The sequence below is a fragment of the Canis aureus genome, chromosome 38, assembly GCF_053574225.1.
Source record: "Canis aureus isolate CA01 chromosome 38, VMU_Caureus_v.1.0, whole genome shotgun sequence".
NCBI lineage: Eukaryota > Metazoa > Chordata > Mammalia > Carnivora > Canidae > Canis > Canis aureus.
In genome coordinates, this window is record NC_135648.1 from 7,060,970 (window position 1) to 7,085,999 (window position 25,030).

The window sequence follows — 25,030 nt, forward strand, 5'->3', positions numbered from 1 at the left end:
AAAATCTTCAGGAGCTTCCACTGCTTCAATAAAGATGGGATACTGGCAACCTCATATTTCTTGTTTGGCTTGAAGTGCATTATAAATATTATGGGTCTAAGTTCGGGTTCCCTGGGGTGGCTCAGCGGTTTGGCGCCTGCCTTCGGCTCAGGGCGTGATCCTGGAGATCCAGGATTGAGTCCCACATCAGGCTCTGTGCATGGAGCCTGCTTCTCCCTCTGCCTGTGTCTCTGCCTCTCTCCCTCTGTGTCTCTCATGAATAAACAAATAAAATCTTTAAAAAAAGAAAAAAAAGGTCTTTAAAAGTTGAACATATGTTTCCAGTTTCCAACAGGTCCTATCACATCACGCTCTCTAGAACATGCCTAGATCTCTTTGGATCATACTTTCTTTCCTCTTAGTTGATGTTTATGACTTAAAAGCCACATAAAGGGACCCTGGGTGGCTCAGTGGTTGAGCGTCTGTCTCTGGCTCAGGGAGTGATGCTGGAGTCCCAGGATCGAGTCCCACATCCGGCTCCCTGCATGGAGCCTGCTTTTCCCTCTGCCTGTGTCTCTCCTTCTCTGTGTGGGTTTCTCATGAATAAAGACTTAAAAAAAAAAAAAAGCCAATAAAACACAAAACTGAACACCCTATAGAGGAATCGACTTTCGTGGCCCTACATAAAACCAAAATGATGGGCAGCCCAGGTGGCTCAGTGGTTTAGCGCCGCCTTCAGCCCAGGGCGCGATCCTGGAGACCCGGGATCGAGTCCCACATTAGGCTCCTTGGAGGGAGCCTGCTTCTCCCTCTGCCTGTGTCTCGGTCTCTGCCCCCCCCCCCCATGAATAAATAAAAATCTTTTAAAAAACAACAAAATGATGATAACGAACCCAAATAATGTGCTTTTCCTTAGTCCTTCCTATTCGACTGTCACATGAAAACAAATGCTGAGTAATAAGCTCAGACACAGCTCCCGAGAACTGGGCCAGACTGCTCTGAATGTGACCGCCTCCCACCTAACACAGGGCTTTTATTTTAAATGCTTCCTCGACTGGGGTCGCCCTGAACACCTGCCTGATTGTACAGTTTCGCCGCCCTCCCCGACCACACAAGTGACCATCATACCGCCCCCCCGACACACACACACACACACACACACACACACACAGACACTCACACCAGCGCCGAGGCTCCGTGGAAAGGGACCCGAAGAGATCCTGACTGCGCACCAGAGATAACACAGTGCCTGGTACACTCTGAGAAACCAATGGCGAACGAACCAGCGCCGAAGCCTTCCTACAATCCCCTCCCCCCTCCCGCCTCCCTCGACAGCACCGCAACGTCCTGCCGCCCCGGGCCGGCCCGACTCCCGGGCTCCCGCGCCCCGCCAGGCGCCCACCGCGCCCACCCTCGCCCGCCGGGGCTGGGGACCCTCCCCGGGAATGGGGGCCGTCACCTCCAGCAGCTTGGCTATGAGGGCCGCGTAGAGCACCGACAGGGGTCCCAGGAGCTCCGAGTCCCCCGGGGAGGCGGTGACAGAAGGCACAGTGGCGGGAACGGAGTCCATTGTGGTGGGGGCCGCTGCGCGGAGCCGACGCTCCCCCGCGGAACAGCACCGGAGCCCTCCGCCCCCCCCTCCTTTCCACCGTTTCCTCCTCCGGGAAGGAGCCGGCCGAGGAGGCGGACGCTGGGAGTGAACTTCGCCTTCCCCAGCCGCCGGCCCTTTCCGCCCTACGCCTCCTGCAAAAGACGTCATCAGACGCCGCCCGTTCGGAGGACGTACGCGCGCGTGCGGGGGCGGGGCCGGGGCCGGGGGGCGGGGCCAGGGCGGCGGACGGCGGCGGACGGCGGCGGGCGAGCCAGGCGGGGAAGAGCGAGGAGACCTGCGCGGGAGAAACCCCGGGAGGCGCGCGGACCGAGGCTTACCTGCCGCGGGAGCTGGGGGACGCCGCGCCACGGAAAGGGCCCCGGGGTGCGACGAGGAAGGGGAAGACGGGCTGGGGCGAACCCCCCGTCCCGCCCCGCCCCCCGCCCCGCCCCCCGCGCCGGCCCGGGGTCACTGCGAGCGGGGACCCCAGCCGCCGGTCCTGCAGCCCACGCGGACGGCAGCCTCGGCCGCCCTAACAAGGTCCACCCCACCCCGTCCCCCGGGCTGGCCGCGGTGCCCAGGGCGAGGCCGGCCTTCCCCGGGACCTCTGCCCCCCCTCCCCCACCATCCGCACCCCACTATCCCCCCACCCCCACCCCACCCCATCTTTTTCCCTGTCCACTCCACTGGCTCACGCTGTCTCACCGGCCGGCGCCCCAGAAATTAAGGCTTCTTGGAAGGAGCCTTGTCCCCACCACACCAAACCGCAGGGCCCCGTATTTTACAGTCACGTGACACGTGGAGCCAGGACCAGGCCTGTGCATAGACACGTTCTAAAAGTGGAAGAAACGGGGGACGTTTAACGTGGAGGAAAACTTGATGTTTGCAAATCTTTAAAAGGTATGTGTTCCGGTATTTAAAGTCAGTTCAGAAGAACACACAAGATCTGGAAAATCCTCAAAAAAAAAAAAAAAAAAGAGCAAGGGGAGGGGGTGGGAGGGGAGGTGTGGCAAGGAGGCTCTGCAATGAAAACCGCATGGTGTGCTGGCCCAAGAATATAGATTACGGAACAGAACTGAAAATCCAAAAAACAGACCCAACTGCATTGAGAACTTGGGATACAATACAAGTCAGCTGGGGAAAAAGACACTTTTCCATTAAGTGATGTTAGTAATAATTAACGTTTTAGTTAGTTAACATTTACTGTTAGTTATAACTAACATATGTTAGTAGTTTTAAGTAACTAAATGTTAGTAACTAAATGTTAGTTATAACATTTAGTTACAAAAAAAAACATTTAGTTACTACATGTTAGTAGTCACAACTGACTAAATGTTAGTTATTACTAACATTTTAGTTAACATTTTTTTTCATAAGGATAAATTGCAAATGAATCAGAAACCTGAACGTAAAAAAAAAATGAACACAAGTACTAGGAGAGACATGGGTGAATTTCTCGATGTATTACGAGTGAGCAAAACCTTCCTAAGTCTCAAAATCCAAGAGAAGAGATTTGCAAACAACTGCTTAAAAAATGTCTAGCCCCTACACACAGAAAAAAAAAAAAGAAAAAGCAAAATGTCAAAAAGTTTGACAGTGACAACTGGAGAAAAAAACATGTGTAACATTAGAGACAAAGGGATAATATCCCTAAAATCTAAATAACTGTGCAAGTAAACGGAAGAAAACAGCCAGCAAACCGATAGAAAAAATGGGCTGAACAAAATAAAGAATCAACAGCTCTCATGAAAAGATATAGGAATAGCTCACAAACATATGGAAACATGCTCTGCCTCACTCATAATAAAAGAAATACAAACTAAACCTAAGCTGAGATACCATTTCTCACTTACACTGGCAAGATCTAAACGTCTGACACCATACTCTGTTGGTGAGAGGATGTAGGGGAAACAAGTATTCTCATACTCTGTTCATCATTATGTATCTCATACAAAATGACAAACCTCTATGAATGGTAACTTCACAACATCTCCCCAAATTACTCCTGTATTTACCTTCTGAGGCAACAATCCCACTTCTAAAGATCTCAAAGATACTGTGGACACAACAAATGTTGAAAAGATATATGAGGGATCCCTGGGTGGCGCAGTGGTTTGGCGCCTGCCTTTGGCCCAGGGCGTGATCCTGGGGACCTGGGATCGAATCCCACATTGGGCTTCCGGTGCATGGAGCCTGCTTCTCCCTCTGCCTGTGTCTCTGCCATTCTCTCTCTCTGTGTGTGTGACTATCATGAATAAATAAAAATTTTAAAAAACTATAAAAAAAAAGAAAAGATATATGAACGAAACTGTTATTCCAGTATTATTTATAATTACAAAAGATGGCAAACCACCCAAACGTCCATCAAAAGAAGAGCTGCTGCATACACTAAGGTATATTGTGAAAACAGAAAAAAAAAAAATTATATATATATATATATATATATATATATATATATATATATATATATACTGCTAGGGTATGGCTTCCAGAATTTTTTTTTTTTTTTTTTAAAGAAGGGGAGAGAAAAGTGTAGACTACTACTTCTACAAAAGAAAGTAGCGAGAGACAAATATATTTTATACGGCTCCAGGATAAAATTCACATGCAATAAACCACATATTCAAAGTGCACAATCTGGTTTAAGTTTTGACCTACGAATACACCTGTGAGAATGTCATCACATTCAAACAACGTATCCTTCACCTCCACAAGTCTCCTCATCCCCTTGGGAATCCCACCTCCCACCACTTGCTGACCAGGCCTGTCCCCACCCCAAGGAGAACTGCTATCCTAATAGTTTGCATTTCCTAGTTTTATATGTGGAATACGTGATACACCACATATTCTACTTCTCTGGCTCATCTCACTCAGCATAACTTGAGATTTACCCATGTTGCTACATACATCAATAGGTTATTCCTTCTTGTTGCTGAGTAGCCGGTCAGTATTTGGATCTAGCACAATTTGCTTATTTATTCAGCTGTTGGGCATTTGAGGTGTTTTGGGTTTTTTTTTTTTTTCCAGTTTTTAGCTTTTATAAACAGAGAGGCTATGAATATTGATATGTAAGTAGATGGATGTAGATGCAGGATTTATTTTCTCAAGAGTACATGCTTAGCAGAGGGATGGTTGGATCATTTGACAATTACCTTTTTAAGAAACTGACAAGTGGTTTTCCAAGATGGTGTACCATTTTACAGCCCCATCAACAGTATATATTTCCAGCTTCTCCACATCTCTAACATTTGGTATTTTAATTTAAATCATTCCTTTTAGCTTTAGTCATTCTAAGAAGTATGTATGATAACTCGTGATGGTTTAAATATGCTTTTCCCAGAAAAGTAATGATGTTGAACATTTTTTCATGTGCTTATTTCCTATGCACACATCTTATTTGGTGAAGTGTTACTTACTGGGTTACTTCTTATTAGTGACCTTGGAGAGTTCTTTATATATTCTGGATATAAGTCTTTGTTCACATATATGCTTTCCAGTGATTCTCTAATCTGTGTCTTGTCTTTTCATTCACTTTAACAGTGTATTTTGAAAAGCTGAAGTTTTTATTTTGATGGAATCCAAATTATCCAATTTTCCTGAGTGAATCCTGCTTTTGGTGTGAAATCTAAGAAATATTTGCTTAACTTTTTTTTCCTGTAAGTCTTATAGTTTTAGGCTTTACATTCAGTTCAATGAAGCATTTTGAGTTAATTTATGTGTACGATTAAGGTATGGATCAATTTCTTGCACAGGGATATTTCCAATAGTTCCAGTCCTGTTGGTTTAACACACTTCTCTTTCTCCACTTTGTGTTTCTACCTTTGTCAGAAGTCCACTTCCAGGTACGGATGGATCTATTTCTGGATTGTCTGTTCTGTTCCAGTGATCTTTTTGTCCACTGCCTACACTGACACCATGCCCTCCTAATTACCATAGCTTTATCCTAAGTCTTGAAATCAGGTTACGTTTGTGTGTTCAAGGTCCCTGGAATTTTCTATATGAATTGTACAATCAGCTTCTCATTTTCTACCAAAAAATCCTGCTGAGATTTTGATTGGGATTATGTTGACTCTGGGGAGCAAAATGGGAGCTTAATACTTTACATACTGTTTGTCATAGTGACAAGTTTTTTTTTTTTTAATATTTTATTTATTCATGAGAGACACAGAGAGAACATGAGACAGAAACATAGGCAGAGGGAGAAGCAGGCTCCACGCAAAGAGCCTGATGCGGGACTCGATCCTAAGACCCCAGGATCATGCCCTGAGCCAAGGGCAGAGGCTCAATCCCTGAGCCACCCAGGCGTCCCTAGTCTTCTGGCTCTTGAACAAGGCATCTCTCCATGTATTTAGGTCTTCGATTTCTTTCAGCAGTATTTTATAGTTTTCAATTATAAGTCTCACAGTTTTGCCAGATTTATCCTTAAGTAGTTCTTATTTTTTGATGCTATCGCACACAGATTTTAATTTAATTTTATTTTTTTAAAGGTTTTATTTATTCATGATAGAGAGAGAGAGAGGCAGGGACACAGGCAGAGGGAGAAGCAGGCTCCACACCAGGAGCCCGACGTGGGACTCGATCCCGGGACTCCAGGATCGAGCCCTGGGCCAAAGGCAGGCGCCAAACTGCTGAGCCACCCAGGGATCCCCCCAGATTTTAATTTTAATTTCCAATTGTTCATTGCTAGTATATATACAGTTGCCTTTATTTTTTTTTAAGATTTATTTATTCATGAGAGACACAGAGAGAGGCAGAGACACAGGCAGAGGGAGAAGCAGGCTCCATGCAGGGAGCCCAATGTGGGACTCAATTCAGGGACCACGGGATCACGCCCTGGGCAGAAGGTCGATGCCCAACCGCTAAGCCACCCAGGCATCCCTACAGTTGCTTTTAGATGTTAATCTTTATCTGGAAACCGTACTAAACTGTAGCTTTATTGTAGATTCCACCTGATTTTATTCAGAGATATTGAGTGTCTGCAGATAAAGACAGTTTTACTCCTTCCTTCCCAATCTGTATGCTTTTTCTTTCTCTTGACTCAGTGCACTGGCCATTTCTTACTTATACTTACTTATACTTACTTTATAGTGCCCCACTATAATGTTTATAGATGGGATGAGAGAGGACACCCCTGTTTTTGTTTCTGGTATTAAGAGGTAAACATTCAATTATTCACACTAAGTACAATGTTAGTAAGTTTGTCATAGAGGCTACTTTAAGCCCCTTCTATTCCTAGTTTGCTATCACTTCTTTTAATATCAGTAATCGACAATGCATTTTTTCCAAATGATTTTTCCTTCTATTGAGCAGAAGATGCGGATTTTATTTTTAAAACTTGTTAATATGGGACTTACATTGACTGACTTTCTAATGTTAAATGAACCTTGTATTCTTGGGATAAACCATACTTGGTCATTATGTATTTATTACCCGTTTTATATATTGTTAGGCTTGATTTGCTAAAATGTCCGTGGTTTTCTTTTCTTGTTATATCTTTGAATTGGGAAGTATTTTCTTATCTTCAATTCTCTAGAAGAGTTTGTATAGAATTATTAATTCTTCCTAACAAGTTTAATTGAATTCACCAATGAAATCATCTGGGCCTGGAGTTTTCTTTGTAGAATGGTTTTTAACAATAAATTCAATTTCTTGGGGATCCCTGGGTGGCTCAGCAGTTTGGCGCCTGCCTTTGGCCCAGGGCGCGGTCCTGGATTCCCGGGATCAAGTCCCATGTCGGGCTCCCGGCATGGGGCCTGCTTCTCCCTCTGCCTGTGTCTCTGCCCCTCTCTCTCTCTCTCTCTCTCTCTCTCTTTCTGTGTCTATCATAAATAAATAAATCTTTAAAATAACTAAATAAAATAAATAAATTCAATTTCTTTAATAATCACAAGACTGTTATCTGTCTCTTGAGTAGGCTTTTGCAATTTGTGTCTCAGATGGAATTTATTCATCCCATCCAGACTGTCAAATTACGTGACATCGGGCAGCCCGGGTGGCTCAGTGGTTTGGCACTCCCTTCAGCCCAGGACGTGATCCTGGAGACCTGGGATCAAGTCCCGCGTCGGGCTCCCTGCATGGGGCCTGCTTCTCCCTCTGTGTCTCTGCCTCTCTCTCTCTCTGTCCCTCATGAATAATAAAATCTTTTAAAAAAATTGACATCAATTATTCATAATATCCTGTTTATTGCTTTCATTTCTGTAGAATCTGTAGTGATGCCCCTGTCTGATCAGACATTGGTCATTTGTATCTTCTCTTTTATTTCCCTGATCACTCTGGCTAGAGGTTAGTCAATTTTATTAATCTCACAGAACCAGCTTTCGTTTTCATTGAATTTCCTTTTGTTTTGTTTCAGTAAGTCATGCTCTATTTTTCTTCTGCTTCTTGGGGATTAATCTGCTCTTTTTTCTAGTGTCTCATTGTAGAAACTGAGGTCACTAACCGGAGACATTTCTTGTTTTCTAATATAGATAGTGCTATAAACTTCCAAGTAGTGCTTTACTGCTACTGTACAAACTTGACATGCTATTTTCATTTTCATTCAGTTCAAAATACCAATTTTCCTTTTTATGTCTTTTTTTTTTAAGATTTTACTTATTCATCAGAGAGAGAGAGAGAGGCAGAGACACAGGCAGAGGGAGAATCAGGCTCCATGCAGGGAGCCCAATGTGGGGCTCGATCCCGGATCTCCAGGATCACGCCCTGGGCCAAAGACAGGCGCTAAATTGCTGAGCTACCCAGGGATCGATCCCCTTTTTATGTCTTTGACCTATAAGTTATTCAGAAGTATGTCAGCTGGTTTCCAAATACATGGGGATATTCAGGAGATCTTTCTGTTACTGATTGCTAATTTAATTTTACCAGCCAGAGAACATACTTTCTATGATTTGATTTGATTTTTTTTTTTTTTTTAACATTTGCCCTATGGCCCAGTATGTGACTTATCTTGGTAGAAGCTCCAAGTGCACTCAAATGCATATATTCTGCTCTTCTAGGGTATTCTATAAATGTCAATCAGGTCAAGATGGTTGACAATGTTGCTCATATCTTTTAGAACCTTATTCACATTCCATCTCTTCTATCAATTATTGAGTGAAGAATATTGAAATCTCCAATTATAATTATATACTTATATCTGTTTTTTCCATTTAGTTGTATCAGTTTTTGTTTCATGTATTTCCAAAGCCTATTATTAGAAGCACCAATATTTAGGATTGTTAAGTTTGCTTGACTACTTTATCCTAGAAAATAACTTTCTGTATCCCTGGTAATATACTTTTTCAATCTTTTTAGTTTAAACTTTTTATGTCTTTTTACTTAAAGTGTGGTTCTTGAAGGCATCTATTTGGGTCTTGCTTCTTCTTTACCCAATCCAACAATCTGTTTTTTTGTTGGGTATTTAGACAAGTTCTATTTAATGTGATTACTAATACGGTTAAGTTTAAGCCTGGGCAATCTTTTTTTCTATTTATCCCATCTGTTCTCTGTTCCCTTTTTACTTTTATTCCGCCTTTGTTTTGATCAACCAAGTCTTAATGATTCTCATTTATCTCCTCTGTTGGCTTATTAGCTCTTTATTTTGTTGTTTTAGTGGTTGGTTTAGGGTTTATAGCATTCATCTTTTAACTTATCACAGTCTACCTTAAGTAGTCCATGTGTATAAGAAGAAGTTTATAAGAGTTATTACCGGGATGCCTGGGTGGCTCAGTGGTTTCGTGCCTGCCTTTGGCCTGGGTGTGATCCTGGGGTCCCGGGATCAAGTCTCACGTCAGGCTCCCTACATGGGATCTGCTTCTCCCTCTGCCTGTGTCTCTGCTCCTCTCTCTCCCTCTCTCTCTCTCTCTCAGGAATAAATAAATAAAATCTTAAAAAAAAAAGAGTTATTACCATTTCTCCATCTCCTGATCTTCATATTTTTGTTGTCATATATTTTACTTTTATCTATTTTTGAAACCCTATGCTACAGAAAGTTAAATTTTAAAGATATTTAAATAAGATAATGGTTTTATATATTTACTTATATGGTTATCACTTCTGGCATCCTTCACTACTTTCTGTAGCTCAACTATTCCCATCTGTCACTTTTCTTATGCCTAAAAGGCTTCTTTTAACATTTCTTATGGCACAGGTATGCTGATGAATTCATTCCAGCTCTTATACAATGGGGAAAAAAAATCTTCATTTAATCTTTCGTTTATTAAATTATTTTGCTGGGCATGATATTGTGGGTCAACAATATTGTTCTTCAAGTACATTTAAAGATATTATTCTGGGCAGCCCGGGTGGCTCAGCAGGTTAGCACCTGCCTTTAGCCCAGGGTGTGATCCTGGAGACCCGGGATCAAGTCTCACATCAGGCTCCCTGCATGGAGCTGCTTCTCCCTCTGCCTGTGTCCCTGCCTCTCTCTCTTTCTGTGTCTCTCATGAATAAATAAATAAAATCTTTTAAAAAAAAATTATTCTACTGTATTTTCCCATGCCTTCTGACAAGAAATCTTGACATCAACCTTATCTTAACCCCTAAGTAAAATGTCTTTTTTCTCTGCTTTCAAGATTGCTCTTTAACATGTATTTTGAGCAATTTGATTATGATATACCTTGGTATAGTTTTCTTCATGCTTCATATGTTTGGGTTTCATTGACCTTGAATATGTGATCTACAGTTTTCATAAATTTTAGAAATTTTCAACCATAATGTCTTTAAATATTTGTCTGAACACCTCTTCTGTCCTGTCTTCCAGTGATTCCAGTTATATTTATTAGACTGCTTGAAAGTATCCCACAGCTCACAGGTGATGTGATCATTTTTCTTGAGTCTTTTTTTCCCTATGTATTTTATTTTGGATAGCTTCTATTGCCATGTCTTCAAGTTCACTAATCTTTTCATCTACAATGTCTAGTCCAGCATTATTCCCACTCAGTATATTTATTTCTGGCCCTATAGTTTTCATATCTAAAAGTTTGATTTGGGTCTTTTTTTGGAAATATCTTTCACGTCTCCACTTAACTTTTTAATATCCAAAATATAGTAATATAACTATGTTAATACCTTTGCCTAATTCTAACATCTCTGGTAGTTCTTGACTGGTTTTGAAAGGTTGATTTTTCTCATCATGTTTATATTTTTGTGCCTCTTTGCATGCCTGATAACCTTTGACTGCATGTCATACATTATGAACAAATATGGTTAATTTTATGTGTCAACTTGACTAGTTAATGGAGTACCCAAATTAAACCTTATCTTTGGGTATGTCTGTGAGGGTGTTTCCAGGTGAGATTAGCATTTCAAACAATAGCCTCTATAAAGTAGATTGCCCTTCTGGATATGAGAAGGCAACATCCAATCCATTGAGGGCCTGAACAGAGCAAACTGCAAAAGGAATTCACCCCTTCCTGCCTGATTCCTTGAGCTGGAACTTCATTCTTCTTCCACACTTGGTATTTCTGGTTCTCAGGCCTTCAGACCATCAGCTCCCCTCTGGTCTCAGCCTGAATTACACCAATGGTTTTCCTGGGTCTCCATGTTGCAGACAGCACACTATGGAATTTCTCAGCCTCCAATTGTGCATATGTCAATTCCTTATAATAAACTTCTTCTAGCTATCTATCTGTGTGTGTGTGTGTGGGGGGGGGGTCCTGTATTTGTTTTGTTTCTCTAGGGAACCTTGACTAATATATGCCTTGGCATTGTTCTGTTTGCTCAGGTAAATTACTAGGAAATATTTTTATTCTTTTTGCATCTTGTTTTTAAGGCTTGTTAGGCAAGACCTTTCTGAGTACTTTATCCAATTCTCCTAGAATTATAAGGTACTGTTCCTGACCTTGTGTCAGGATCTGCTCCCTCTAATCAGTTGGATGGTTTCTCCGACTTTCAGTAATTTTGTCAAATACATATGCTGATGAATTCTCAAAGGGGACCATTCACAGATTCCAAAGCTCACTCTCTGTGTAGAGCTCTCCTCTTGGTACTTAGTCCAGGAACTCTAGCTGCCTTGCTTTCCCTGGACTCTCAGCTCCATCTCCTCAATTCACGGTTCCTCACTTCTATGCTACAACCAAGGAAGTCTTTCAGTGCAATAAGCAGGAATAACTGCAGGGCTCATAGCACTTGTTCCCTATCTTTCAGGAATTACTGTCCTTTGTTACCTAATGTCTAGTGTCTTGAAAACTGTTTCTTTTGTCTGGATTTGCTTTTTTTTTTTTCTTTTCAGTTGTTTCAGTAAGTAAGGTAAATAAAGCCAGAATCTTGGCAGAATGCAGAAATCATTTGCTTATTTTTAATTAGATAATGAAATGAATTTTTTAAATTACCCATAGAAGAGGGTAACAGGCTTGATGGAACTGGGACAAAACCTAGACCAAGATCTCTGAAAAGATCTTGTTTTATAAATTGGCATTGTAACTTGTAAATATGTTAGCTACTTATAAAACAACAAAACCAAATATTTAAAAGTAATCCCTAAAAAGTGAAAGCAAAAATGAAACCGTTAACCTGTGTATCAAATTGATGGCAGGACAACGGAAAGGAACTCTTTTAAGCATGTACTAGTGGGATATAGCTTAAAAACAAAAATAACTACAAAGCATCCTGGAAACATTCCAATAAGAACTGTGGAGAGCAGTTTGATATTGATGTTTTTTAAATTGTTTGAATATTTTCCTAGCTTTTTCCTCTGAAAAGGCCTAGAAATGATGGCCAACTCAAAAGCAATAAGCAATCTTAGTACCCAGATTATAGTCTCTAAATACCATTTCCCATTAAAAGGAATTAGGGCCTCCCTAGGGAAATAACTCTTTCATGATCTGGGCAAAAAATGTAGAAGATGAGCTTAGAACAGTTTGCCACAGTAGAAAGCAAAGAAGGTATCAATGACCACTGGGTGGTGTCACAAAGGCCCAGAAGCCAAGCTGAAGTGGCTCTCTGGCCAAAAATGGGAGAAATTGAGCACTGATATAAATAAGAAACATAGCTGATTAAAACACACCAAATATTTTTAAATTAATGATGTCATAATGGTTAGAAAGAGAAGAAACACATTAAAAAAATCCCTTTGGCATCTTTTGATAAAGCTGGGAAGACAACTCATTATTTTGGAAACTACTTAAAGAATCAAATATTTATATTGCCTGAACTATGCACACCAAAACTCAGTGTAAAGAATTCTTGATTATAAGCTTCTTTTTGTAGATAATCCAGCCTTTAAATGAAGCAGGAACAATATAGTCAGCATATCAGCATTTTGCAGCTTATAAGTACATTAACAAATTTAGTCAATGTCACCAATGACTAGTAACATCAAAAACAGAGGGACAGGGCATCTGGGTGACTCAGTCAGTTAAGCATCTGACTCTTGATTTCAGCTCAGGGTTGTGAGATTGAGCCCTTTGCTGTTTTCTGCAACTCAGGGTGGTGGAGTCTGCCTGAGATTCTCTCCTCTCACTGCCCCTCCTGCTTGCATGGACTCTCTCCCTTTCAATAAATAAATTAATTAATTAAAAAAATAGAGAGACATCTTGATGTTAGATGCCTCCTGCTGAAAGTGCACATCTCCTGTTAGGTATCCTTGCCAATCAATATTGAACCTGAATCTGACTACTAATTCCCAGTAAATATAAAGAGCCAGAGAAACATGATCAGTTATAGTGGGGGACGTGGTTAGCAACATGCAGACCATGATAATCCCTAGAAGCCAAACAAACCTGTTTCTTCAATGAATACATTCCAACAACAATAAACAAAAGGATAAACCTATAGAGTAAATTATGTACTTGCCCTCTCACTGAAAAAAATAGAAAATCAGGTAGAGAACAACAGGCAGCACACAACTGTGACCTCTGAGAAAAGGGAAACAAACAAGGTAGGCCTGGAGGTCAACCAGCTTTCTACTTGGAGGCACTTTCTAGGCCTCAGTACAAGGAGGGAGAAACCATGTGGAGTCCACTAACCTCACTGAGGAGGCAGAGGTACCTGAGACAGACAGGGAAAAACATCTAAAAGATGGGAGCTACAAAGAAAGTGAGTTTCAGCAATCTCCAAGGGGGTTTCCTTCAATCTTTAATGAATCTGAAGCAGCATCTGTATAGGGTAAGATTAATTAGGTAAGATTTGAGAATGGCAAAAAGTATAGATGAAAAGAACAAGTCCCTGGACGTTGGAAGCTGAATGATTCTCAGAGTTAACATGGGCCTGGGAGGCAAATAGTGTTCCAGCCAGTTAGAGTGAACTGACCTTGTTGAAGGCACAAGGCATTCAGTAGAGTACAGAAGAATCACACCTTAGGAGCAGAGCTATACTAGCTCTAGAATAAAGACTACTAAATACACATCCTTAACAAATCTTAAAAAGAAGATTAGAAAGTATCAAGCAAACTCCCTTTTTAAAGGAAGCCACTAAAAATTAGGCACTTAACAACGTAACATTCACAGTGCCTAGGATCCAAAACAACAACAAATCACCAGATATGTAAAAAAAAAAAAGCAGGAAAAGAGGTCTCAGGAGGAAGAGAGCAATCATCAATCTATAAAAATAGACCAAGAAGTTCCAACAGAGAGGACAGAATTAATTTGCTTAAAAGAACTTTAAAGAATTATTTTCAAGTATATTAAAAATTAAGACAAAACAAAATTATGACCATACTGACAGAAGGTGGAAGATATAAAATAGAATCAAATACAATTTTCAAAGCTGAAAAATAAAATACCAGAAATGAAAAATTCACTTGATGGGCTTAACCACATATTAGATACTACTAAAGACCAAAGGACACTGAAGACCGTAATGGGAATATCTAAATGGAAGCAAAGACATGAGAGACCAAAAAACAACTAAAAGAACAGGGCCTCAGTGACCTGTGGAGCTATAAAAAGGGGTCTCAACATATGCGTAGAGTCCCAGAAGGAAAGGCAAGAGAAGAGGGATACAAAAAAATCTAAAGAAACGATGTGAAAACTCATCAAATTATACAGTGAATTTTACAAAAGTAATGTTTTAATTAACCTGACTTTTTAAAAAGGTGTATTAATTCACAGATGACATGATCATCTATCTACAGAGACTCCTATGAAATCTACAAAAAAAAAAAATCCTAGAATAAATTTAAAAAGGTATTAAGATACAAGGTCAATATACAAAAACCAACTGTATTTCTAGATATCAACACAAAACAACTGTAAATGAGATGTAAGACACCATTTACAACATCAAAAAGCATGAAATACACAGGCATATATAAACAATATGCATGAAACTAAGCAAGTTTCTCAGCAGTGTATATTGTAGGTCACTTACAGATCTTTTTTAGATCTAAATGTGGAGATGAACTTAGTTCTTGGATTAGAAGCCTTAATATTTTTGATATCAATTCTTCCTAAACTCATCTATAGATTCAACATAGTAACAAAATATCAGCGAGTTTTTAATAGAAGTTGCTATTGGTTCTAAAATTTATATGGAAATGCAAAGAAACTGAAATAGCCAAAACAATTTTACCAAAGAACTACCTGACTCCAATGCCTACTATAAAGCTATACTAACCAGAAAAGTGTGTTATTATCATAGAATAGAAATATAAGTCAGGGGAACAGAAGAGAGTCCAGAGAGACCCACGATATGGTCAGCTGATTTCAACTCAAGGTGTTACGGTAATCTCAAGGGAAAAGAAATGCTACAGGAGCAACTAGATATCCCAGAAGAAAAAAAATGAAACATGATGCCATTCACAAAAATTAACTTAGCATGGAACAGAGACCTAAGCAAAATATAAAACTTCTAGAAGAAAACATAAGAAAATATTTGCATCGTTGGAATAGCCTGATTCCTTAAGCAGGAAACAAAATGCCCTAACCAGGGCAGCCCCGGTGGCGCAGCGGTTTAGCGCCGACTGCAGCCCAGGGCGTGATTCTGGAGACCCTGGATCGAGTCCCACGTCAGGCTCTCTGTATGGTGCCTGCTTCTCCCTCTGCCTGTGTCTCTGACTCTCTCTCTCTCTCTGTCTCTGAATAAATAAATAAAATATTTAAAAAAAAAAAAAGCCCTAACCATAAAAGTAAAAATAAGATGATGTTCGTCAAAATTAAAAATTTGCTCTTCTGTGCTCGCTTCGGCAGCACATATACTAAAAATTTGCTCTTCAAAAGCAATGTTAAGAAATTGAAAGGCCAGCCCAAGACTGGAAAAAGCTATGTATAATATATATCTGACAAAGGAGTCATCTCCAAAATATATGAGGAACTCTTAGACCTTAATATTTAGAAGGAAAAGAATCCAACTGAAGAAAGGGCAAGGGGCACCTGGGTGGCTCAGTCAGTTAAGCATCTGCCTTTCACTCAGGTTGTGATCTCAGGGTCCTGGGACTGAGCCCTCCGTCAGGCTTGAGTCTGCTTTTCCTTCTCCCTCTGCCCCTCCCCACCTTGTGCTTGCTCCCTCTCTCAAGTAAATAAATAAAACTTGAAAAGGGGGAAGCAAAGGAGGGGTGCCCAGCTGGCTCAGTCAGAAGAGTACACAACTCTTGATTTTGGGGTTGTGAGTTCAAGCCCCACGTTGGGTGTAAAGATTACTTAAATAAACTTTTTTAAAAAGAACAAAAGAAAATAAATACATAAATTTTACAAGGGCAAAAGATTTCAAAAGCTATTTTACAAATAAAGCACAAAACATATGGCCACATGAAAAACTGCTCATCATAAATCAATAAGAAATACAATCAAAACCACAAAGACGTGCTTACTAGAATGGCCTCAATTAATGACTGATAATACCAACTGTTAGCAAGTATGCGACCAACTGTAAGTCTCATTGCTAGTGAAGTATAAACTGGGACACTTTTGAGAACTGTTTGGTAGCTTCTTTTAAGATAAACTGACCATACACAGCTGGGCAGTTTCACTCCTAGGTATGAGTCCATTTTATAATTATAATTCTACAACAGGAAAACCTAATCTACAGTGAAAAGAAGTGTTGCCAGGAGGAGGTGGTGAGGGAGATACACTGGAGAGGTACATGAGGAACTTGTTTGAATGAAGGAAATGTGCCATGTCTTGGTTATGATTGTTTTTACATGAGTGAATACATTTGTTAAAACTCATTGAGCTGTACTCTTAAAATGGGTACCCTTTGTTGTACATAATTTATATCTGATTAAAGTTAATTTAAGAGGGTCACCTGGGTGGCTCAGTGGTTGAGCGTCTGCCTTCAGCTCAGGGCCTGATCCCAGGGTCGGGATCGAGTCCCAGATCCGGCTTCCCGCAGGGAGCCTGCTTCTCCCTCTGCCTGTGTCTCTGCCTCTCTCTCTGTCTCTCTCATGAATAAATAAAATATTTTTTTTTAATTAAAAAATAAAGTTGATTTAAGTTGATTTAAGACATAGCAACCTACTACAACGTCTGGACCTCAACAAGATCCTGATTTGAACAAGAACAATTTTTAAAAAGCAGGGGAGGGGATTTCGAATGTGCCCAATATCGGGTGATATTAAAGAATCACTGTTAAACCCAGTAATAGACCCATGGGTTCATTTTACAATTATCTCTGCTTTTTGGATGTTTGAAATTTTCCATGATAAAACACTTAAAAAATTAAAGTATAACTTCAAATATTTAAAAGGTTGCTATGTAGAAAAACAATTCAATTCTAGGAGAAGGAGTCATGTGGAGGAAAATCTGGAGTCAATTAAGAGAATGAACTCACCAAGAAAGCATCGTGTGGCTTTGTAAAGTTAGGATGCTCACGCTAGGACCTGCTGCTACCCAGATCCTATAACTACCTGCTAGGTTGCAGGAGAGGAAATTACTGCAATTTGTGAAGCTGGACAAGCTGCCCTCAAAGGTCCCCTCTTGCTCTAAGATTCCATTAGCTGTGGATTCATGAAACTGATGTCTGGTTCAGTTTTCCTGAACAAGTCAGCACCCCATTCCTACCCAGCCCTACCAAATAATTATCTATACTATTTAATACTTCACAACAACTATTTCAGATATTTCCCATTTTCCCTAATTTTCATATATATCTGATATGCCCTTTTCTTAAACCTTTCCAAAATCAGAATCATGCTTTGTACCTCTTAGAATCTTTTATTGCTAACACAATACGCTGTACATACTGGGCCATCAAAATGCTTTCTTAACATCACCTTTCAAGTCAGTGTTGCTTTATAACACTTTTCCCTCCCCATCCTGTCTGTGTCTTCTCCCACCATCTCCCATGCAGAGACCCTGTCCTCTACCACACCTGTGTCCCACAACCCAGGCCTAGAACAGAGCTCTGTGCAAATCCGCAAAAAAAAAAAAAGATGAATAAAGAATTCCTCCCACATCTGGAGCCTGTTAAATTTCTGAAGTGGCAAGGACTCATTCTGATGATCAAATCTGAATTCTGAGACTACCTTAATCACTGAAGATATCATTATTCTAATTGCACAGGTCATATATACCTTTACCTGTGTGGCTGTAAACCACAACCATGGGGAAAACTGAAAAATCTTTTCCATCCTGGCGGCCTTTCTCCTGAATTACTCAGGTATTCAGTGTCTTTATACTGCTCTCTGACCATCCAAGTGAGAAGTACTCACAGGCTGGATCCTACAAAATGCCAGGCCCTATACTAGACACTTTATTACCAACTCATTTAATTTTTGCAACAACTGGATAGGTATTATCTGCATTTGGAAGATGTATGACAGCTACACAAAGTTAAGTAATTTGCCCAAGCTTCTAAATGATGAATCCAAGATTTGAAACCAGATCATCCTGGCTCAAAATTCATGCAGTTTTACAGAACAGAAAAACAAACAAAAAAAACCCAACCCTCTTTCCCACACAAGTCTTGAAGTCACAGAACCTAGTGGAAAAATATTTTTGCGGGGGAGGATTCTTCCTCTACAGGTCCAAAGACAACCTGGCCTCCAACTTGTGAAAGCCTGCTCATTCCCACAATTTACCAAGAAAAATGTCCAATTTCAACAAATACCACAAGGGGGAGCTAAGTCCTAAAAAGCTTCCAGATTAATGTCTCATTTGGATCCTAACTCCCTTAAGAAAGATAAATCTGAATAGATACTCTGTCATAAGTGATTCTTTCTAAGAAACAAATCTAACTACATCCTTTTCCTGCTTAAAACCTTCCAAGGATCCCCACCCAAAACAGTGCCACACTATCTGTCATGATACACAACTTCCTTTATGGTTGGCCTGTCTTCCTCCAAAGGCCACCTCCTCTGACTGCTCAACACCAAGGCTTCCTCGGCTTCCCCAAAAGGCCTTTTTTTTTTTTTCGTAATAGCTTCCAACTCTCTAACCATGTTATTTCTTTGGTCTAACTGCATGCCACCTCTGTCTCCCTCTCCCCAGCCCTTCTATTCAGCAACACCCTACACATCAAACTCCCATTTGTCCTTTAATTCCTGCCGAAATGTCTCAGCTAACTTCTGACCTTCTTTACCCATTCTCCCACCATGATGAATCAATTTATCCAAAACATCATTCTACCATACTTCTGCCGATATCACAACTCCAGTCAAAGTCTTTATATACCTGCTAGACTGAAAGGTCCCTAACGGGAAGAGCCACGTGTGTATATACCCAGCACTGACACACCAGAGATCCTCTCCAAGGGCTGCACTATGCTAAGAACCCATCAAATTATACCCTTGTGGTTTGTTTCAGATGCTAACATCAAAGGATCAGCAGAAATTTTTATAAAGACATTCTAAGTTCTTTACCTCATGCTCAAGATCAACTCAAAAACCATAATCAGCATTCTATCTAAAAAAACTATGTTGAACTTACCGTCTTAGTTAAATAAAATATGAATGAATATATTAAAAGAATTGCATTTTCCAAAGGTGTGACGCTTGCGGGCTCTTCAGCATTGGTTTGTAGTTGCTTTTTTGCATCATCAGCATCAACAGGACTGCTTTCTGTTGTAATTATCCCTAAAATTGAGGGTGAAAATACTTTATTTTATGTAATGAAATTTTCTCACGAGAGAAACTTGTTTCTCTTCATTTAAAATATTTGAGTGCCCACTGAGTATTAGTCAGTGGTTTCTCTTAAAGACTTATAAATGGTTCAGGGGTACCTCGCTGGCTCAGTCGGTAGAGCATGCAACTCTTGATCTCGGGGCCATAAGTTCAAGCCCCACACTGGGGGTAGAGATTACTTAAAAAATATTTACTAGAAATGTTTAAGAAGACATATAGTTTCTAGAAGTCTTATATAAAGAGTTATATAACTTATATAGTTACTCTCTTAAAAAATTATAAAGAGAAGGGGCACCTGGGTAGCTCATTTAGTTAAGAATCTGCCTTTTAAAAAAAAAAAAATCTGCCTTCGGCTTGGGTCCTGATATTGGTCCCTGCATCTGGCTCCCTGCTCAGCGGGGAGGAGTTTGCTTCTCCCTCTCCCTCTGCTCCTTCCCTGACCCCGGCTCTACTCTCTCAAATAAATAAAATCTTAAAATTAAAAAAAAAAAAAAGAAAGAATTATAATAGAACAAAATTCAGAATCCCAATTAAAGCCATCATAGCCTTCCATTATGAATTGAACATATCTCCAACACAATCTACCCCTCACTAAACTCCTCTATCATATCCCTGGCAATGCAACTGAAAGCTTACTTTTCTTTCTTTCTTTCCTTTCTTTCTTTTCTTTCCTTTCTTTTTCTTTCTCTCCTTCCTTCTTTCTTTCATTTATTTTATTCATGAGAGAGAGGCAGAGACACAGGCAGAGGGAGAAGCAGGTTCCCCACTGGGAGCCCAATGCAGGACTCGATCCTGAGATTCTGGGACTCTGGGACCACACCCTGAGCCGAAGGCAAACGCTCAACCACTGAGCCACCCGGGCATCCCAGCAGCTACTATCTAAACAACATTTAGTCATGGGAATTTGAGAAAAGCAGAATTTTATGTTTTTTCCACATAAACACAGTTGCGCTTAACAAACGTTCATTTAGTGCTGGTGAAACATCATGTTTGAATCTTCAGGCAAACGAGCAGAAAAGTGTCAGTTTGCAGACCTGCAGGTGGGATGCACCAATGTTTAGCATAGTGTCTGGCATATATCAGGCATTCAGAGATTGCTTACCGACGGGAAAACAGCTACACCAAAGAGAATACAGTAAATGCCCGAACACACTGACAGGAATGGCTTGGGGGGCGGGGGTGCCTGGCCTGGAGCTCTGCAAAAAAGGGAGGATTCCAACTTGGAATCCTGCCTGAAAGGGTTTCACCTGGGGAAGTGATGAGGAAGGGATTTCAGTTTGAATTACCTGAGTCTGGGGCATGTCTGATAAACCACTAGGAGTTCAACAAATGATTAGTGATGGGTTGAGTAGGGGCCTCTTGTGTCTTCCAACCAGGAAATTCCATTCACTATTGATCTATGAATCTGACCTCTGGGGAAGTATTCCCAGTCAGGTCAGCATCTCTGTATCTGAGATATTTGGGAAGATGAGCCTGTAAAGGTAGTTGATGTCATTTTGTGACAGACCATAAAGGACAGAGCAAAAAAAAAAAAAAAAAATCTGTCCTTAATTCTGCAAGCTGAACTTTTCCCAGCCCTGAAAGTTTCTGAGCAAGAGAATAACAAGACTTCATGGTATAGGACTCATTTTCAATAAGTAGAACCTTTTGACTTAAAGGAGTTTAGAACTAGAGAGAATTATACATGAATGCAATATTCTCTGGACTATGGGAGACCTCTGATGTCATTTCTTCTCAAATTTGCAGTATTCCTCCCCATGCTGTGGCTTCTCCCCCACTCTGAAGAGAGACAGAGGGTCCACCCATGCTACCAGGTCTTAGAGTACCACAGGGTAACGCTATACCCATGGTTAAGGACCACAACCTAGCACGGTATGAAATCATGCCACCACGATGGGTACGCGAAATAACACAATTAGTTCTTCTTCATTAGAAACCTGTTGAGGGGCACCTGGGTGGCTCAGGGCGTGAACCCGGGGTCCCAGGATCGAGTCCCACATTGGGCTTCCTGCAGAAAGCCTGCTTCTCCCTCTGCCTTTGTCTCTCTGTGTCTCTCGTGAATAAATAAATGAAAATAAATTTAGAAACCTGTTGCTACCATTATTGGGGTTGTATTTTTGTTTTAAACATTTTCCTCAGTTCAAGTGCAAGGAGTTGCTCTCCACAGACTGTTTGCTGAGCTCTGTGATGAAGTTCTGTTCACCCATGTCAGGCCACACAGGACCAGCACACACTGCAAAGTTCTGTACTGTTCCCAATGGTATGAAGACACTGAGGCATAAATATCCCCTTCACTGTTTTTAAAAAGGGTTTTGCCAGCCTAGGTAGCAAATTAACAAAAGAGCTAAGCCACCCTGTATTCTGGGGGCAGGCTGGGGTGGAGAGGACTAAGGAGTGGGGAGAAAACCCAGAATTTGTGTTCACACAGTGGTTCTTAAACTTTCAATGGATCAGAATTTCCTGGAGGGCTTGTTAAATACAGCCTGCTGGTCTCCCTCCCCCCCCCACCCCCCCGCCACCCCCGAGTTTCTGATGCCTCTGGTTTCGTTGAAAACTGTTTCAGAACATAAGGCTTTTTAAGAATAATATTTTAGATTAAAATTATTCACATAAGTACTGATGGCCAGACATTGGTTTGTGGTTAGTCTCTGGCCTTTTTCCCACTGCTGACCTCTATCTGTCTCAATGCCTGCTTTTCTTTCCATTCTGGGCTTTCTTGTTTTTTAAACTCACTCATGCCTATATTATTCTCCTTTCTGATTTCCTGCCTTTAAAAACAAGTGTCCAGGGGTACCTGGCTAGCTCAGTCCATAGAAAATATGACTCTTGATCTTGGGGTCATGAGTTTGAGCCCCACTCTGGGTACCAAGACTACTTAAATAAACTAAAAAAAAAAAAAAAAGTCCTAGAAGCTCCTCTTTATGACATATTTCTACCCTGTAGAGAAAAATCTGCAAGCTTTACCTGGGTCTCCATCTTTCTCAGTATTTGGCTGCTGTGACACTTCTGAGGCACCCATGTCACCAACCACAGGTTGATCCAACTGGCTGGGCTCTTTGAGAATCTGTATTTGAAGGTCTTCTGTGTGATCTTGTGGGAAATTGTCTTCTGTGTGATCTTGTGGGAAACTGTCTTCTGTGTGATCTTGTGGGAAACTGTCTTCTATGTGGTCTTGTGGGAAATTATCTTTGGTGTGACCTTGTGGGAAATTATCTTCAAGGTGTGGCTGCATCCCTAGAAGGAAGAAGAATGCACTGGATGGCAAAGCCTGAGGACACTGCCCGCTCCGCCCTTCCCACTGGGCAGCTATCCCTCACCATCCATCACCCGCCCCCACCAGGCACTTCACTACTCCCCTCCCACACGCTGGTCTCCCAGGGAGCACAAATGAGCAGGAAAATGCGGGTTCCAGCTGCTTTTGTCTCACTCCACAGATGGCCAAAATTTATAAAGAAACCCTTATTCCAAGTATTCTATAAACACATTTATGGTAGGGTCTTCAATAATCCAACTTTCCTTGACCAACCAATATATGCTCACAAACATAAATGTACAGAAGAGAATCTCCATCAAGCGCAGAAACATGAACCACCTACTCTACACAGAAAGAACACAAACTCTTTCCTATGCAAGCATGAGTTATTTCACAGAGCTGGCACAGAGGACATTACGTACAAAAGCAGTTTGCTGAAGTACCTTTCAAATATTTTCAGAGTGTGTCTAATCATCAAAAAGAGCAAACCCATTTCCCTCCCCAACAGGCTCAGAGCGGAGCCCCATGCAACCCGCAGCAAGGACGAATTTTTTTTTTTAAGACTTTATTTATTCATTAAAGACAGAAACAGAGAGAGAGAGAGAGGCAGGCGCAGAAACATAGGCAAAGGGAGAAGCAGGCTCCATGCAGAGAACCTTACATGGGACTCGATCCCGGATCTCCAGGATCACGCCCTGGGCTGAAGGCGGCACTAAACCGCTGAGCCACCGGGCTGCCCAAAGACAAATTTCTTTAAAGCTTCATACTTTACCCTGAAAATTCTTTAGAGTTTGGCATTCTAATGCAAAATAGATCTGCTCTGATTACATGCAAAAATGCTTCCCTCCCCAAATTCTCAGGAAAAATTAGCCCTCTGTGAAGATGCATTTATTCTGTGACTTTATGTCCCCCTGGTACTCTACTATATGCCTCGATTCAAATACCTCAGTCTGAAAAGCATGGGGACACAGACTAAGGTGTTATGACAGGCACGCCTGGGTGGCTCAGTGGATTAAGCGTCTGACTCTTGGTTTCAGCTCATGTCATTCTCTCAGGATCGTGAATCAAGCCCAAAGTCAGGCTCCATGCTCAGCAAAGAGTCTCCTTGACAGTCTCTCCCTCTGCCCCACCCCTGGCTCTTTCTCTAAAATAGTCTTTTTTGAAAATAAATAAATAGGGGATCCCTGGGTGGCTCAGTGGTTTAGCGCCGCCTTCTGCCCAGGGCATGATCCTGGAATCCCGGGATCGAGTCCCACATCAGGCTCCCTGAATGGAGCTTGCTTCTCCCTCTGCCTGTGTCTCTGCCTCTCTGTGTGTGTGTCTCTCATGAATAAATAAAATCCTTAAAAAAAAAAATGAATGAATAAAAAAATTAACGTTATACCAACTAATACAAAGAGCAGTGACATTGTGCTTAAGAAACTATGCTCAAAAGAGCCCATTCAGAGGCTCCTGGTTATGGAAGGAGTAGGTTACAGGGCTGAATGCTACAGCACAGGGAATATAGTCAGTGGTGTTGTCACAGTCTTGTATGGTGACAGGTGGGAGCTACACTTGCCCAGAGCATAGCAGGCAGTACAGACTTGCCCGATCACTATGTTGCACACCTGAAATTAATGTAACATTGTGTTTCAACTACACTTCAATTAAAAAAATTTACTCCAGGTACCTGCCTGGCTCAGATAGTAGAACATGCAGCTCCTGACCTTAGTGTCATGAGTTCAAGCCTCAAGCTGGGCAAAAAGCTTACTTGGAAGGAGGAAAGGAAAGGAAGGAAGGAAAAAAGGAAACAAGGAAACCTACTAAGATTAAAAAAAGAATCCCTTTCATAATTTTACATGAAGCTTGTACTTTGTTACATTTGGGGGAAAAAAATTTTTTTAAAGATTTATTTATTTATTCAGAGAGAGCGAGAGAGAGGCAGAGACACAGGCAGAGGGAGAAGCAGGCTCCATGCAGGAAGCCTGACGTGGGACTCGATCCCGGGACTCCAGGATCACACCCCGGGCTTCAGGTGGCGCTAAACCGCTGTGCCACCGGGGCTGCCACGAAAAAAAAATTTTAAGTGTTAAAAAACAAAACAAAAACCCAAGGACATGTTTACTTGGAGCATGATTTTCTTGTCTACAGCCTTCTCTTTATACACTTGTCAAGTTTCCTTTTGAAAACACTACCAGCCTCAACTGTCCTAAGGGGTAAACGAGGTAAGAAATTCTCACCCACATTCCAGCCTGAG

The 25,030-nt window shown here is 41.2% G+C and overlaps 1 protein-coding gene and 1 long non-coding RNA gene across 10 annotated transcripts in view; one reads left to right on the forward strand and one right to left on the reverse strand.

Annotated features, from left to right (window-relative positions):
* MIA3 (MIA SH3 domain ER export factor 3) overlaps positions 1–25,030 on the reverse strand; it is a 57,677-nt gene that overhangs the window by 19,375 nt on the left and 13,272 nt on the right. For 7 of the 9 annotated variants that reach the window (XM_077886833.1, XM_077886825.1, XM_077886830.1 and 4 more), the window contains exons 5-6: positions 22,506–22,775; positions 19,348–19,493 (exon numbers count right to left, since the gene is read on the reverse strand). In XM_077886833.1, coding sequence (XP_077742959.1) covers positions 19,348–19,493; positions 22,506–22,775 — 416 coding nt within the window. Of the gene's footprint in view, positions 1–1,438; positions 1,711–19,347; positions 19,494–22,505; positions 22,776–25,030 lie in introns of those variants that run through there. The other 2 variants (XM_077886831.1, XM_077886832.1) reach the window with 2 other exon arrangements.
* LOC144307238 (uncharacterized) lies at positions 1,815–3,158 on the forward strand. Its single transcript, XR_013374160.1, has 2 exons — positions 1,815–2,110; positions 2,358–3,158. It is a non-coding gene; the product is annotated as an uncharacterized LOC144307238 (long non-coding RNA).